The 17,319-nt window shown below is 39.1% G+C and overlaps 1 protein-coding gene across 6 annotated transcripts in view; it reads right to left on the bottom strand.

Moving 5' to 3' along the window:
* Positions 1-17,319, bottom strand: part of NIN (ninein (GSK3B interacting protein)) — a 97,889-nt gene that overhangs the window by 25,986 nt on the left and 54,584 nt on the right. For all 6 annotated transcript variants that reach the window (XR_825488.1, XM_010842256.1, XM_010842257.1 and 3 more), the window contains exons 11-19: positions 15,034-15,144; positions 14,568-14,657; positions 12,410-12,548; positions 10,296-10,417; positions 8,693-9,198; positions 5,461-7,605; positions 4,062-4,187; positions 3,884-3,953; positions 507-722 (exon numbers count right to left, since the gene is read on the bottom strand). Coding sequence is in view for 5 of the 6 variants with exons in the window: in XM_010842256.1 (XP_010840558.1) it covers positions 507-722; positions 3,884-3,953; positions 4,062-4,187; positions 5,461-7,605; positions 8,693-9,198; positions 10,296-10,417; positions 12,410-12,548; positions 14,568-14,657; positions 15,034-15,144 (3,525 nt within the window). In the remaining variant the exon portion in view is untranslated. The remainder of the gene's footprint in view (positions 1-506; positions 723-3,883; positions 3,954-4,061; positions 4,188-5,460; positions 7,606-8,692; positions 9,199-10,295; positions 10,418-12,409; positions 12,549-14,567; positions 14,658-15,033; positions 15,145-17,319) is intronic.

Raw genomic sequence — 17,319 nt, forward strand, 5'->3', positions numbered from 1 at the left:
CCCAGTTTATGAGCGACTTCACTTTCACTTTTCACTTTCATGCACTGGAGAAGGAAATGGCAACCCACTCCAGTGTTCTTGCCTGGAGAATCCCAGGGACGGGGGAGCCTGGTGGGCTGCCGTCTATGGGGTCACACAGAGTCGGACACGACTGAAGCGACTTAGCAGTAGCAGCAGCAGTTGTGGCATATGATGCAAATATTTTTTCCCCCAGTTTATGAGCTGTCTTTTGACTTTAATTCTGAATGTCTACTGAGTTGTCCAGGCACCACTTACTAAAAAGTCCACCTGTACCCCAGTGATTTGAGAACCCATCTTTGCTATATACTAAGTTTTCATTTGTATCTGGGTCTAGTTCTAGACTTTCTATTCATCTCTCTACTCATGTGCCAACACTACACTGTTTTAATTATTAGGACGTAAATGTATAAGAAATTAAATATAAGCATTTATTTTTTTAATTGGGATTTCGTCCAGAAAGGCTATAGAGTAGCTGTAGACCATACCTGCAATTTACAGTGTTCCAGTTCTTCTTTGAGATTAGACTTTTCTTGTTCCCATTCCTCACATGCACTGTGCCCTGGCTCTTTGTCCTTCTGGCTTAGCATTTCTGCCAGACGTTGATTAAGTTCTTGCAGCTCTTTCTGATTCTGAGAGTTCTTTTGGCTAAGCTTCATATTTTCCAAATCCAACTGCTGGTTTTTGGTTTTTAATTCTGAAATCTAATTAAAATTGAAATAAGTGTTTAAAATTTGTTATCCTACTTCTGCTAAAAAAGCTTATTTAGAGATTAATTCTTTTACCCTGTCTATGTACATAGTTTATATATATACACACACATACACGTTTAATAGCAGACACAATACATACTCATTATGACAAAGTCAATTAGACACTCTTGTCCAATCCCACTCCACAGGGGTAGCCATTGTCCACAGGGATGCATCCCCCTCCAGATTGTTTTCGATGCATATACAAACCCATATGAGGGCCTCACTGATAGCTGAGTTGGTAAAGAATCTGCCTGTAATGCAGGAGACCTGGGTTCAATTCTTGGGTTGGGAAGATCCCCTGGAGAGGGGAAAGGCTACCCACTTCAGTATTCTGGCCTGGAGAATTCCACGGGATCCCAAAGAGTCGGACATGACTGAGCGACTTTCACGTTCACAGACACATATACACACAGTGTTTTTCTTCTTTAGATCGAAAATTTGCATAATTTCAGATGTTTGGATACTCTGCTTTCTCCACTTATAATATCTTATAGACTCCTATCTTTCCAAATCAGTGCATTCAGAAACTGGCACATGCTATATTTTTATGTGGCTGTGAGGTATTCCATGTAGCAAGACATTCCATACTGCATTTATCCATTCTCATATTGATAGAAAAACAATCTTTTGGAAAATTCATTTATACATGGTGGCATTTTGTATTTAGCATCTCATTTTTGGAAGTGGGGCTGCTGGGTTAGAAGGTATGTTTATATATTACTGTTTTGATTGACATCCCCAAAATGCATTCTTCATAGGACTACCAACTTATAGTTCTATCAACAATGTATAAGTAGATTCATTTTCTCACTCCCTTTTAATACTAGACAAGATCAATCTTTAATTTTTACTGATCTGATATGCAAAAACAGGAAACATTTAATTTTCCCTTCCCTAATGAATAATGAGGCTAACTTTCTTTTTATATGTGCTCTTTTTTCTGTCTTGACCATTCATATCAGTTATCCATTTTCAACTGGGTTTTGCAATTTGTAAGAGTACAAAATATATTTTGGATGTTAACACCTTGTCTATTTCAAATGCTGAAAATACTCTTTTCCCAGAATGTCCTTGTCTTTTGACTGCTTCAGACTGATTCTCAAATGGCCTTTCTTCACACAATTGCACATTGTTGAGATTATACAAATTGGGCATTGAATGGCACATACTATCTAAATAAATCATAATTCTGTGAAAATATACATGGACTAACTAGTACTCTATATCTGTAAAATTCTATTCTTAACCTACTGCTTTTAATCATGCTGAAGAAAGAGGAAGGGGCTAACCTAAATGAAAACCACACGAGGAGCTGCAGTCCTTGAGACAGTATGGTACTGGCACAAAAACAGATATATAGACCAATGGAGCAAGATAGAGAACCCAGAAATAAACCCAAGCACTTATGGGCATCTTATCTTTGAAAAAGGAGTCAAGAATATACAAAGGAGAGAAGACAGCCCCTTCAAGAAGTGGTGCTGGGAAAATTGGACAGCTACATGTGAAAGAATGAAATTAGAACACTTCCTAACACAATATACAAAAATACACTCAAAATGGATTAAAGACTTAAATGTAAGGCCAGAAACTATAATACTCTGAGAGGAAAACACAGGCGGTACACTCTTTGATGTAAATCACAGCAAAATTCTCTCTGACCCACCTCCTAGATTAATGGAAATAAAAACAAAAGTAAATAAATGGGACCTAATAAAACTTAAAAGCCTTTGCACAACAAAGGAAACTATAAACAAGATGAAAAGACAACCCTCAGAATGGGAGAAAATAATTGCAAATGAAGCAACTGACAAAGGGTTAATCTCCAAAATATATAAGCAACTCATATAGCTTAATATCAGAAAAACAAAAAGCCCAATCAAAAAATGGGCAGAAGCCCTGAACAGACATTTCTCCAAAGAAGACATACAGATGGCTAATAAACACGTGAAAAGATGCTCAACATCACTCATTATTACAAATGCAAATCAAAACTACAATGAGTTATCACCTCACTCCATTCAGAATGGTCATCATCAAAAAATTTACAAACAATAAATTCTGGAGAGGAAGTAGAGAAAGGGGAACCCTTATGCACTGTTGGTGGGAATATAAACTGATACAGCCATTATGGAACACAATATGGAGATTCCTTAAATGACTAAATCTACCATATGACCTAGCAATCCCACTATTGGGCATATACCCTGAGAAAACCACCATTCTCAAAGACACATGTATACCAATGTTCACTGCAGTACTTTACAATAGCCAGGACATGGAAGCAACCTGGATGTCCATTGACAGATGAACAGATAAAGAAGTTGTGGTACATTTACACAATGGAATATAACTCTGACATAAAAAGGAGCAAATCTGAGTCAGTTGTAGTGAGGTGGATGAACCTAGAGCCTCTTATACAGAGTGAAGTCAGAAAGAGAAAAACAAATATCGTGCATTAACACTTATATATGGAATCTAGAAAAATGGTACCAATGAACCTAGTAGAGAATGGACTTGTAGACACAGCAGGAGAAGGTGAGGGTGTGATGAACTCAGAAAATAGCATTGACATACATACACTATTATGTGTAAAACAGATAGTTAGTGGTAAGTTGCTAAATAACAGGGACCCAGCCTGGTACTGTGTGATGACCTAGAGATGTGGGATAGTGGGAGGGAAGAGAAGCTCAAGAAGGAAGGGATATATATGTATATATAAAATTATGACTGGTTCATGTTGCTGTATGGCAAAAACCAACACAAAATTGTAAAGCAATTTTCCACCAATTAAAAAAAACAAACACATAAGGGATAGAGCTAGTTTTTCATAGGTTTGGTTTAGAGGTTATCATCTCCCCATTTCCACTGATTATATGGCTTGTATTAAATACCCAGAGTCTAGAAATAATGTATACACATTTTGAAAATAATAAATATATTTTAAAAAAATAGAAACTGAATTTAGAATTAGCATGAGGTAAGTTTCCATTTTGAAACTCAGAGTTACAACCTTACCGTTATTGGCTATGTTTCCAGTGGCATGTGCTATAAATTTCAAATTTAAAAAAAGAAAATTTTAGAATCAGGAAACATTGAGAAATACCTCTTACCTGTTTCTTTAAATTTTCAACCATCTTCTGAACTGCAGCTTTTTCCTGTTTTACAGTTTCTATTTTTTGCCTAAAGGGACAATGAAAATATAACTTAAGAGTTAGGCTTTAAACACTGAAGTACCACAGTTTCAGTCCTTGCAAAAATGCCTTTAGAATATTTAAGTATATATCTTACCACATTTCTTCCTGAGATCCACTTAATTTCCCTAATTTCAGGTTAGAAATGCTGTCTTCTTCATTTAAAGTAGTAATTTCATTTCTCAAAATAGAATTTTCCTCTTGAAGCTTCTCAGATTCATATCTGCAGTACAGAGATTTAAAAAAAATAGTTATAAAAAGGCCATCATCTGGCATCTTTGGAAAACACTTTCTAGTAACTTCCAATTAAATCCATATTCCATACCAGTTAAAAAGAAAAGCCTAAATTAGTATGTCTCTTGGTACTAGGAAATCAAGCTATGACAGTGACTCATTCCTTTTGGGGAGTAAGAATTTTACTAAAAAACATTAGGGAAGTGTGACCAAAACACTTAAGCATTGAGACAGAAAAGAAACTCAGTACCCATCCTACTTGCTGACTTTCTCATACTGCTTTGAGCAAATAACTCTTTGTATTTCAGTCTCAAGTCCTCCCTGCTCCTCAAAGACAAAAGCCATATCACTAAGCTGTATGAGCTTTAGTTTTAAACCCCAAGGTACCTAGAGAAAGAAAATTCACTACATAAATGAAAGGGACATACCAAAACATGTACGCTAACGGTTACCTTCTAATTTCTTTCATCTCATTATGATTTTTGGAACTAAGAACGGTCTAAAATAAAAAGAGGAAAGACTACACCTAGAATTATTTTGTTTTTTTCCCACATATCATTAAGATATTTCAGACATGATGTAAATTCTACAATTTTTTTGAACCAAATTTGTTAGAAGACTATTGCTATATTTTATAAAGTCAAGTGAGCAGTGGTTCAAATTAGTATCATATTTGTCTTTGTTCTTTCAGCACATTAAAATCTGATAGCTCCTCAAAAAATTGTATGTTCTAAGATGAATTTCCAATATCTATAGAATATCAGCATGCACTGTAAGTGATGTAAGTGAAAAACTATAGGCCATGAAACAACATTTTTTCCCCATATTAGTATAAGAAGAAAGTTCTTATCTACCAAGTGAGTTAATAATACACAAAAGGCATTCATTCTCACATAACTTGTTTCATCAAAATGAGGAAAATAACATTTAGCCAAAGGAAAAAAGTCTGTCCATCCAAATGAAGTGCTAGAAAAGAGTTAAAGACGACAAACAATAATGATGCACATGGTTAAACAGCGAACACTCTCCATTATGAACCTTCACCCCCAAATGAACAACACTGATTTCTTATAGAGGAAGGAATGCCTCCTAGGCTGGGTTATTCTACTTGTTAATACAACACAGAAGCAGAAGGGAGTCTAAAGTACTGCTCTCTTTGTGAAGACTAACAGGTTAGTTTCTCTAGGCACGCAAGCAGCAGGAGTTAGATTTGGTGAGGTGCTCTGTGAGACTCCGTGAAGTGCAGAAGGTGCATACGTTACCTCAGAAGCTCAACTTTCTGCTGCATCTCACTGCATGTGATTTGCAGGTCATGCATCATTGCCTTCAGCTCTTCCTCCTTTTCTCCTTGAGAAGGTACATCCTTTTGCTTGACTAAAGCAGTGACTCTTTCCCTCAACTTTCTAGTCAGCTCCTGCAGCTTTTTTTTCTCCCGTTCTAACTCTGCGATGGTGGCCTGGTGCTGAAAATGCTTGTCTTGAAGGCCGAGGAGAGCAGTGTTTTCCTCCAGTACAACTCGGTTCTGTGCTCCAAGCTTGTCTCGATGTGTCTGGAGTGTTCCATGTAGCCAGGCAATTTCATGTGCTTTTACTTTCTCCAAGAGCTGTGTATTCTCCTGTTCTAGGTACTGGTTTTCTTGATACAAATGTTCTTCTATAATATGGTGCACGCTCATAACATTTGGTACACGCTCATCCAGTGTTTGGTTCAGTTCAAAGACCTTTTCATCAGGTCCGACTTCCAGGTTATCTAAATGGGCTTCCCATAAGGAGAAGCAGTCACACTGCAGCGCTGCTCTTTCTCGTAGCTTCTCAATCTTGCCTTGAAGTCTCAAAACCAGAACATGCAGTTCCTCATTTTCTCTTTTGATCTCATTGTAACTCTTTTCCAGGCTAAGGAATGTGTCAGTCATTTCTTCAACCTTCTTTAGCTCATCCTGTAATCTGAACATTTCTGAAGTGAGCTCTTTGTTACTTTCTAGTGCTTCATCATAGCGCGTCTCCATCATCCTCAGCTCTTCCTGAAGACATTCATTTTCTCTACTGGCATCTTCGTATAACACTTTATACTTGGGGGAAGCCTCAGGAATTCTTTCAAGCATCTTCAGTTTCTTTTTTAGCACAGAAACATCAAACAGTAGGTCCTGTTTCTTTTCAGACGCTCGATCGCAGTCTGCACGTAAGATCATTAACTGTTCCCGAAGCTGGCCGACCTGATTCTTCAGGTCCCAGGTTTCAGTTCTGGTCTCCTCACTATTTTCAAGCTCGGAAAAACTCTCTATTGATGCTTCAGACTCCTCCACTCTGACCTGTCTCTGCCCAGAGCTTGTCCCTGTACTTTCGAGGTCACGGACCTCATCGCCTTGTAGGTCACTGAGAATACGCTGTGTGGTTCCACCTTCTGCTTGTTTGATTCGGTTTGGCTGTAAAAATGGCTCTGTTTGTTCCACTGAATTTCCAAAGAGCCCAGTAGCTGGTTCATCTAAACAAGAAGACATTACTGACTCTGGTTCTAATTTTTGCAGCCTCTGCTGCAACCTAGAAATTTCAGTTGCCATTTTCACATTTTCCTTCACTGCTCGTTCATGGGCTCTTTGCAGGCTTAAGAGAACATCTCCATTCTCTTCCAACAGCTGTTCTCCTTGCTGAAGCAGGGACATGGCACCATTTTCTTCTGCCTCCTCCCCTCCTATCACCTGACAGCTATTCTGAAGCCTGGAGGGAGGAGACACTACCTGCTCCATCTCCTTGATTTTATTCTGGAGCCTGGAGATTTCTGTGCTCATCTCAGCCCTCTCTCGATCTGCCTTCTCACAGGTTGCTCTGTGGACACTCTCCATGACCAGAAGCTTGGACATCATTTCCTGCCTCTCCTGGTCATGTTCCCTTTGCAGCTGTTCAAGCCTCTGGCTGACCAGCTGCTCTGAGGTGCCTGCCTGGTACAGGATCTGCTCACGATCCTTCAGCTCTCTTTCATGACTGCTCTTCAGCTCAAGTATCTGGTTGGACAGGAGACTTTGCTGACTTTCAGACACTTTTCTCAGATCTTCCAGGTCCTGTAGTAGCTGCTCTCTCTCAACAACCATACTATTCAAATGCTCTTTGTATGTTTTCTCCAGCATCTCTCTCTCCTGGGTGAGGACCAAAGAGGTTGCTTTCTCCCTCTGGAGAGTCTCTTTAAGCTGCTCCTGGGCTTCCGCACATTCCTGGGTGAGCTCGTCCTTCTCAAACTCCCACTGGGACCTCTCCTCACATTGTTGATCCAGGAGCTCCTTCAGCTGGTGGCGGTAGTGCACCTCCAGACTCCGCAGGGCGTGTTCGTATCTCTCAGTGACTTTCTGACAATCAGCCTGAAACTGGGCTTCTATCTGAGAGGTTCTTCTATTACACTCAGTTTCCATTTTTTCCCTAAATGTGGTCAACATACAGCATTACTGAAACTGTCATCAACTCCAGAAGCAAACATAAAAACATTTTCCCATGCATAGAAGAAGCAGCCAAGCAAACAATGTAAATGTTTTCTAAAAAATGGTCTTCACTTATTTCTATACTCAGAAGGGATCTCATTTCTGAGTGCCAAACAATGGCGGCCATAATTAATTTAAAAGACTCACTTACCTCTCTCTGCATTTAAAAAGAAGATTTAGAAACCAAATTCTCTGGCATATTCCCAGATATTTATGGAGTTTTAGCCAAAAACTTACAATGCTTTCTCATTAAATGTTCAAATACGTATTACCCTAAACCCTAAATGGGAAATACATAAAATTCTTTCATTTTAATTATGTATACCCTGGTGCCTCAGATGGTAAAGAATCTGACTGCAATGTAGGAGATCCAGGTTTGATCCCTGGGTTAGGAAGATCCCTGGAGAAGGAAATGGTAACCCACTCCAGTATTCTTGCCTGGAGAATTCCATGGATAGAGGAGCCTGACAGGCTACAGTCTGTGGGGTCACAAAGAGTTGGACAAGACTGAGTGACTCCCTGTCTGTCTAGATGTAGTTATATAAACCATACATATATGTTTTGCTTTCTATTTAATGAAGTACCACCAAGATAAAGTATGAAGCACCAAAGCCCTCAAAAGCATCTGAGGTTTCACTTGAGGAAAGTAAGCACAAAATAGTGTTTCATAACTCCGAGAGAAAATGTAACTTTGCCCGAATCTAATAACTTATAAAAGGCCTTTCTCAGAAAACAACAGGACTAAACGAAGAAGAAATCACATTTGTGATAATCTTATCCTCATCCAGAACCTTAAAAAGTATGTCTGATAGAAAAAATGAAAAACTTTCCTCTTAAAAAAAAAAGTTTCAACAATCCCAAGGTAGGCTTATATCTAAACAAGGACAAAACAAGTTGAAAAACTAAAAAAGAATTCTAGTCAGTAAGTGGGCGCTTACACCTGGTTTTTCAAAGTCTCCTTTATTAACTGGGACTTGTGGTGCCCCTGAGGACTGGTGTCCCCTCCTCTCCTTCCCCCACTTTCTTACCTTCCCTCGTGTAGTTCCCTTTGGTGTTTTTCCAAGAGCTCTTTTTGCAATTCCTCTTTCTCAAGAATGTGTTTCTCCACCAGGCTTTTCAGCTGCTCCTGGTGAACTTGTTCTAGTTTCTGAGTCAAGCCCCTCACCTTCTCCTCTGTCCAGGCGCCATTTTGGACGAGTCTTTCCCTCTCTCTGTTAAAGCCTTCCTCCACCTGCTCCAGCCTAGCCCTGAGTGCCATCTCATGCTCCAGCCGCAGCTCCTCCTGCACGTGAGCCTTCTCCTCATCCCACTTCATTTGCAGCTGTTTTTTCTCCTCCTCATGTCTGCAGATAGCCACGTGCTGTGCCTCCTTGAGTACCTCTGTCTGGCCCTGAAGTTCTGCAATTTTATTTTTAAGGTCACTTATTTGTTCTTCTAAGATGTGTACTTCATTCTCACACTTGAGCTTCATGTTCTCCTGCTCCTTTTCAAAGGCAACTTTGGTTTCATCTAGCTGCTTTTCATAATAGTTCACCTAAAGCCAGAAAGTGAAACCACCACAGTGTTATTCAACTCAAGGCCATGGAAAGGCGATGGGGCAGTAAAGACTTTTTTCTTACAACACATTTCTCAGTTTTCCTAGTTTTGTTTTAAAGTAACAATTCAAACACATTAAATAAGATATGTTTAAGTCAGGCATGGTTTGATTTCCTTTGTAAATTGGTTGAATTTTATTAGTTTCTAAACAACTCTGTTAAAACTAACTAGACCTTCACATAGACACTGTATTTCTTCACAGGCATCCTTTCCAACTGCAAACTAAAAGTCTTAACATAGATAATTATATTCAAGTATTCGACTCTGCAGGCCTCATGGGGACACAAGTCGGATAAGACATAGCCCCCTCTCTAGACATGGTTATGACAAGTATAAAGAAAGTGTACTACCAGTTAGAATAAAACATTTAAAAACGTGTATAGGAAAAATACCTACAATGTAACCTGGGGACTCCAAGGAGGGAAAAATCATGTTTGGTTGGGAGAATTCAGGAATATAAGAGGTAGCATTTGATGTAAGCTCTGAAGGTTAAGTAGACTTTCAAGAGGTAGAAAGAAATAATAACATAGCATGGAATAGCATGAGCAAAAGAGGACAGTTTGATGAAGAGCAGCAAACCATCTGGTCTGGCTGGAAGATGAAGTAACTCAAAGGATGATAAAAGAGAAGACTGCTAATATAACCTAAAGCAATACGGTAAAGGGTTTTGAAAACCAAGATTCAGAACTTATACCTAATTTAGGAGGTAATGCTGTATCAAAGTACTTTTTTGGTTTTTTTTAAGTTTTTTTTTTTAATGAGTTGGAAATAATGTAATGACCTTTAAGCTCCATGCTGGCTAGGACTGAAGATATTCCATTTTTAAGAATCTCTCTCCTATGAAGAAGAGCCCTCAAAGGCCCCTTGGCCTGTGAAAGCATCCTGAGGAAGTAAGTTCCTGGTAGCCACCCAGACGCATGAGGAAATGTACAGAAAGTGCTGCTCTGGGAGAAAAAAGAATGGAGAGTGTCGTACATGCAAAAGCTTGTCAGAGCTCAAAGAAATCAGAGAACAGGATTGAGAAGAAGGTCTTACTTTATCTTCAAGCTCCAGTCTTAGGTGACACAACTCCCTGTGATGTTGTTCTTTCATCTGTTCGATGACCAGCTCTGCCTCGATGCTCATATTCAGTGGATTGCATTCTTCAGAACCAAGCCCTGAAAACACATGGGATCTGTTGACCCGGCTGCAGGTTCTTTCAATAACACAACTGGCATTAATTATGGAATCCTAAATTGCAACAGATGATATCTACTAGGAAACAGCAGAATCCAAGAGTGGTCTCTTGTTTTCAAGCATAAGAGAAAATGAGAAAAAACAAAGACAACAGATTTTTTATGTACAGGCAGTGTATCAAACCTTAATAGAAATCAATAGGACAGGAGGTGGGAGCAGATGGGGAAAATGTTTCTTAAAAGTGACCTCCTGCTAATGAAAATGCTACAGAGTGAGGCAGTATGATCAAACTAACCAGCCTTCTTTCCATCCAGCAAATACTGGGTGACAAATCAGCAGAAAGGAACGTGGCAGGAGGGTGAATGGCCAGCATACTTGCTACACTTTGAGGTGTTAACTTCATGGGTCAAGATATCCAGCCCACCACTCGACATTACAGAAGATTGGGCACTACCATGCTAATTTCCTGTAGTGCAGGTGGGGCCTCATCTTAAATTATCAGCTAAAGTTATTAAAAAGAATAGAGCATAGGTTAGGAACCTGGATATAGGCAGATTCGGTAGAAAACTATCAACTCATTCCATAGGAGTCCACCTGTGCAACTGCCCACAATGGTGACTGGGACGGACATTGAAATGTGAAGCATAAGCTGAGGGCTGAGAGAGTACACAGATGAAATGATTACATCTAATACTAAGGCTGCTGCTGCTACTGCTGCTAAGTCGCTTCAGTCGTGTCCGACTCTGTGCGACCCCACAGATGGCAGCCCACCAGGTTCCCCCGTCCCTGGGATTCTCCAGGCAAGAACACTGGAGTGGGTTGCCATTTCCTTCTCCAATACTAAGGCAGGGAACTAATATTAAGGCAGGGGACTCAAAAAAAGTTTTCATGTGGAAGGACACAGGCAGATGCAAGAAATAGTTTAAGTCTAACAGCTGGAATTGACAATCTTTGGGCTTTCTCTACATCTGTCATGGCATTCCCCATCTGAGAAGTGATACCCGGGGTATAAACCATCCCAAGATGGCACAGCCTCATGTACCCATGATTAGAACTCCCAGCCCTTGGTCATCTACGGAAAAGCCCAGAAAAGCTTCTGAGATATATCCTATCAGCTGGGCTCCATCCTTTTACCACAGTAAGGTTACAGAGTACAGACTTAGAGGAAAAGATTCAAGCCTCTTCCTGTTCCGTCCTCACTCCCTTATTTACTGTAGAATAAATAGGTAAGGAGAAGAATAAACAACCATTGTGAGAACCTGTACTCCTGTTCCAAGTAGCAGTGGGGAAAACTATTTGTAATGAAGAATTTATCATAAATCCTTTCTGAAATTCATATTCAACACCCTGGAGGAAAGAGGCAGGATATGAGGAGGGAGGAAAAGAGCTGATAATGAACATAGGAGGGTTCCCAAATAGCTCTGCCTTCCAGCTGTATTACTCAAAATCCTCCCCAAGGCACAGGCACCAACATTTATTTATCTTATTTGTTGTTTTGCAGGCATTTAGCACAACCAGCATAAGGAAACCAAATTCTGGGGTTTCTGGCTGGCTCACTCTGCAAAACATTGTCATACCAGTCAGGCACTCTTTTAGAAAGGGAGGATTCAGCAATAACTCAGTGACTGAATTCTAACACTCCCAAGGCCTGGATTCGCAGACTCGTAGCCAGTTTTTTGTTTTTTTAATATCCTTGTGGTTTGATTTTTTCCATTTCTTTGTTGATGTGTATCAAAATCAGATGGAAGTATTCTCACAAAGACTTCAGGACAAATGAAAAAAACATACCACAAGTGAAACAGCTCAAGAAAATAGCATTGCCAAAGTCTTTTTTGGGGTGGTGGGGGTGGGGTAGTGCTGTGGGGGCGGAGAAGGCAGGGTTGCCAACATTTTGCAATTTTACATTCAACCATGGTTTTAAAATCAAAAGTCAAAGGCACAGACTCTGAAAAGATAGTGTCTGAATGGCTTACCCTGGTCAGGCTCTATGCAACCACTGTTAATATCAAGTTCTTCTGATAGTGAGTTCTGCAAGGGAAGCCTGGATACTTTGCCTTGTGTACGATATTCTTGCAGTTCAGACTGGAGTTCGTCTACTTGGTCTTGTAATAGCTGGAATTTAAAAACCAATATAAATCTTAGATGTGATGTCAAAAACAAGCAACAGAAGAAAAAACAGATACACTGTACATCATCAAAACTAAAAACTTTTGTGCTTCAAAGGATACCAACAAGAAAGTAAACAGACAACCCACAGCACGGAAAAAAAGTTTTTGCACCATATATATCTGATAAGGGACTTGTATACAGAATATATAAAGAAGTATTACAACTCAATAATAAAAAGACAAATAACACATTTAAATATTCAGCAAAGGATCTGAAGAGACATTTCTCCAAAGAAGATATATGACAAGCACGTGAAAAGATACTCAATGGTATTAGCCATCAGCGAAATGCAAATCAAAGCCACAATGAGATTCCACTTCATATCCACTAGGATGGCTAAAATAAAGGACATACAGTAACAACTGTTGGCAAGGATGGAGAGGAACGGAAACTCTCTTGCTGGTGGGAATTAAAATGATGCAAATATTTTGCAAAAAATTTGGCAATTCTTCAAAGGTTAAGCATACAGTGATCATGTGATTCAATTCCACTCCTGAGTACATACCCAAGAGAAATGAAAGCCTATGTCCACAGAAGAGCTCACACACAAATTACTCACAGCAGCCCATTATTCACAATATTTGGACAACTCAATGTCCATCAACTAAGGAATGGATAAATAAAATGTGGTATGGCTATGTTATGGAATATTATGCAGCAATAGAAATAAAGTACTGATACACGGTACTACATGGATGGAGCTCAAAAACAACATGCTAAATGGAGGAAGCCAGTCACAAAGGTCGATATATTGTATAAGTCCGTTTATAGGAAATGTAAAAGATAGGCAAAACCAAACAGACAGCAAACAGATCATTAGTTGCCTAGGGGTGGAGGTCACGGGAGAGATTACAGCTAGGTGGACTGAGAGTTTCTTTGCGGGTGATGAAAATGTTCTAAAATTTATTATGGTAATGGTTGTACAATTCTGTGAATATACTAAAAGAGACTGAATTGTATACCTTAAGTTGGTGAACTGTATGGTTATGAAAAGCTATTAAAAAATAAATAAGTGGATGAATTTGGGGAATTTTTGGAGGTGGAGCTGACAGATTTTACTGATGAAATAATTGAAAGCATAGGAGAAAAAAAATCTATATAACTGAAAGTATAGGAGATTAGAGACAAGAGCCAAAATGTATTTGTAAGAGTGACAAATATTTCATTTCTTTTCTCAAAGTCTGCGTGTATATTTCCTGAGAAGGCAGACTATGAAGAGCCTCATAAGGAGGTGATTATTTTCTTCATTTTTGCCCAAGTACTATGTTCATCTAAAGCAGGCTGAACTCAGTTATGCTCACCATGTTAAAATACACAAGTGTTTGTGGTTTAAGAAAAAAAAAAAAATCCCAGATTCCTGAGCTTAGAAGAGTTACTTTTCTAAAAAAGTCAAAGATTCTTATTTATTAGGATGTTTTTGTGTCTTCTAGTAGTAATGACTTACTACTTAAAGACTTGAGTGTTTTCTGCTCTATTTGTATCTTGTAAATAAAGTAAGGAATGTATTCAGGAAAAAACCCCACAGAACAAAAGCAAATTATATCAGAGTAAGCCTGCACTCAGGAAAGGCTGGTTTTGGAAAAAGCATATCAACATGATCACAGTTTCCTTCTCTTAGAATAAAACTTTATTTTCCTCTAATTACTGGCAATTTCTGACCCAGATAAAACAGACAACTGCAGTTTGCACAACTCTCTCATATGTCAGGATACTAAATGACATTAATAGCAAGCACTTAGGTTAAGTGTTTTCTGTGTCTCAGGCTCTGTTCTAAGCACTTCACGTGTACTTCTTGACTCCCCACAACAACTCTATTTTGTGGGTTCATTTATTTTTGTCACCTTGTAGATGAGGAATTGAGATACCCACAGGTTACGTTTACCAGTCGCTTGGCTGGTAAACGGTGAAGCAGGATCTGAATTGGGCACTCCTCCACTTACTAAGTTCTCTTCAGTCACTCACCCGGCACTGCTGCTCATATTCATTTCTCATCTGCGTCAGCCTTTCTTCTTGCAGGAAGAATTCAGCACTGCTGGGATCAAGGTCACCAAACTAGAAAATGGAAAGTGCAAAGTTGTCATTTTTCCCAAGTGTCCTTCTTTGACCTATAAAATACCAAAGGCCCCAATTTCTGGTGTTCACTCAGTCTCTTGAGTATGAAAGGAATGTGACTTTTGAACAGAAACACCATCCACTGGAAGATGGAAAGAACATTCTAGAGTGATGTGTTCAACTAAAGCAGAGATCCTTTCTCAGTGCCATGCAAAGTTTTCCTCGTATAAATTAAATCCCTGCAAAAGTTGACAACTTCCTTTAGTCACATAAATAATTCCATAATAGACATTTTCTTAGTGGCACTGCTTCTGGTCTTTTGAGTAAACTACATTTCGGGGTTACCTTTCAGGAAATCACATTTAAACAGATTTACCTTTTCTGCCAAAACATTTTCCAAATTTCGCTGAAGTTTGTTTGTCAGACTCTCATACTCTGCCAACTTCTCTGCATTCTCCAGAAGCTCATTTTCTAGACGACTGTTTTCCTGAAGAAATTTGGGGAAATTACGTGGATTGAAAAGGAAGCTGTTGTACCATTTTATATCATGCATAAATCAATGCTCTAGATTGAGAAAGTTTCAGTACATTAGAGGAGAAAAAGTAAATATTAAAAAAACCCAAAGTTTATCTTATAACCCCAAAGCATGCCTCTTCTTTTTCTTGATCCTACAGAACCATGCTATCCAACAGCAGGCACTAGCAGTCCCAGGTAGAGGAGCTGTAAGTATGAAATACTCGCCAGATTTTGAGGATTTAGAACAAAAATGAAAAAAAAAAGCTCAATAACAGGTTTTCTATATTAATTACAAGTCAAAATGATGTTTTAGAGATTACAGATTAAAATGATTTAACATTAAATTCACCTGTTTCTTTTTACCTTTTAATGTGGCTGTCTGAAAATTTGAAATTACATATATGACTTGCATTGTACTTCTATCTGACAGCTTTGCAATTGAAAATTTAATGACATGAAAAGCATTCTCATTAGGATGTCAAATGAAAGACTGGCTGCAGAATGCCATGTTTATTTGACAGCAAAAGAGAACTCAGAGAAACTGCAAAAAGCAGAATAGCTCCAACAATTCTCATTTAATGATGATATACACACGTTTATATTTAATTTACAATTTGATTCTGGTTTAAAGATATAAAAGCTACACATACAGTTTTTTCATAATTTATGTTTAAATTATTATAATAACATGTCAACCTAAGTCCACAAAATGTGGGTTTTTTCTGTGTATTTTCAAAGCGTATCTTGCCAAAATATAGAGATGATATATTTCTTTTTAGAAAACTTCTTATTTTGTATTAGGGTATAGCCAATTAACAAACAATGCTGTGGTAGTTTCAGGTAAACAGCAAAGGGATTCAGTCACACATATACGTGTATCCATTCTCCACCAAGCTCTCCTCTTATCCAGGCTGCCACATAACATTGAGCAGAGTTCCATGTGCTATACAGTAGGTCCTTGTTGGTTATCTATCTTAAATACAGCAGTGTATACATGTCCATCCCAAACGCCCTAACTATCCTTTCTCCCCGATCCTTCCCACCAGCACCCATAGGGTCATTCTCAAAGTCTGTGAGTCTGTTTCTGTTTTGTAAGTTCATTTGTATTAATACCATTTCTTTTTAGATTCTCTATATATGGGATGTCATAGGATATTTTTCCTTCTCTGATTTACTTCACTCAGTCTGATACTGTCTATGTCCGTCCATGTTGCTGCGAACGGCACTATTTCATTCTTTTGAATGGCTGAGAAATAGTCCATTGTATATATGTACCACATCTTCTTTATCCATTCCTCTGTCATTGGGCATTTAAGTAGAGCCAATATGTTTTACATATATTCTTGTTCACACCCTTATGCAGTTAACATGGAGTAAAAAAGCATGTGCTTGAAGTGTTTAAAAAAGAAAACTACCTTCCCCTCAAATGACAACTCTAGAATTCTAATCTTTCAAAGTACGTCTAAATTTAGATGTTAAAACAATCAGGAGCAATCTCTATGAATTGGGCCTGTGTTCGTGCTTTGGAAACTGAGAAGTCAGCTTCTGTTGCCGACCACAGGGAACATACAACTGGGGCCATGGCAGGGGAGACAGATATGGATACAATTACCTAAGATGTGACAGAAAATATGCTATTTTTTGGCAAGAAAAAAAAGTAAGTGTAATGAAAACGAATAAGCAATTTGCCCTGCAGTGTTGGAGAAAGCAGTGAAGGAGCCTACAAGCCCACTGAGAAACAGAAATCACTGGCAGCAGGCGCAGCAGAGGCTGGGCGTGGACTTGGGGGTTGCTGGCAAGACCTGAGATCAGGAAGGTAGGAGCATGAACCCCCTTTCAGGGCCCTTCAGGCTTCCATGCCGCACTTTTACAAAGGGTATAGTATGATTCTTAAGTGTTCTTCAGTAAGATGGTACCCCACTCCAGTACTCTTGCCTGGAAAATCCCATGGACGGAGGAGCCTGGTGGGCTGCAGTCCATGGGGTCACTAAGAGTCGGACATGACTGAGCAACTTCACTTTCACTTTTCCTTTCATGCATTGGAGAAGGAAATGGCAATCCACTCCAGTGTTCTTGCCTGGAGAATCCCAGGAACAGGGGAGCCTGGTGGGCTGCCGTCTATGGGGTCGCAGAGTCAGACACGACT

The sequence above is a fragment of the Bison bison genome, unplaced genomic scaffold (assembly GCF_000754665.1).
Source record: "Bison bison bison isolate TAMUID 2011002044 unplaced genomic scaffold, Bison_UMD1.0 scf7180017864174, whole genome shotgun sequence".
Lineage (NCBI taxonomy): Eukaryota > Metazoa > Chordata > Mammalia > Artiodactyla > Bovidae > Bison > Bison bison.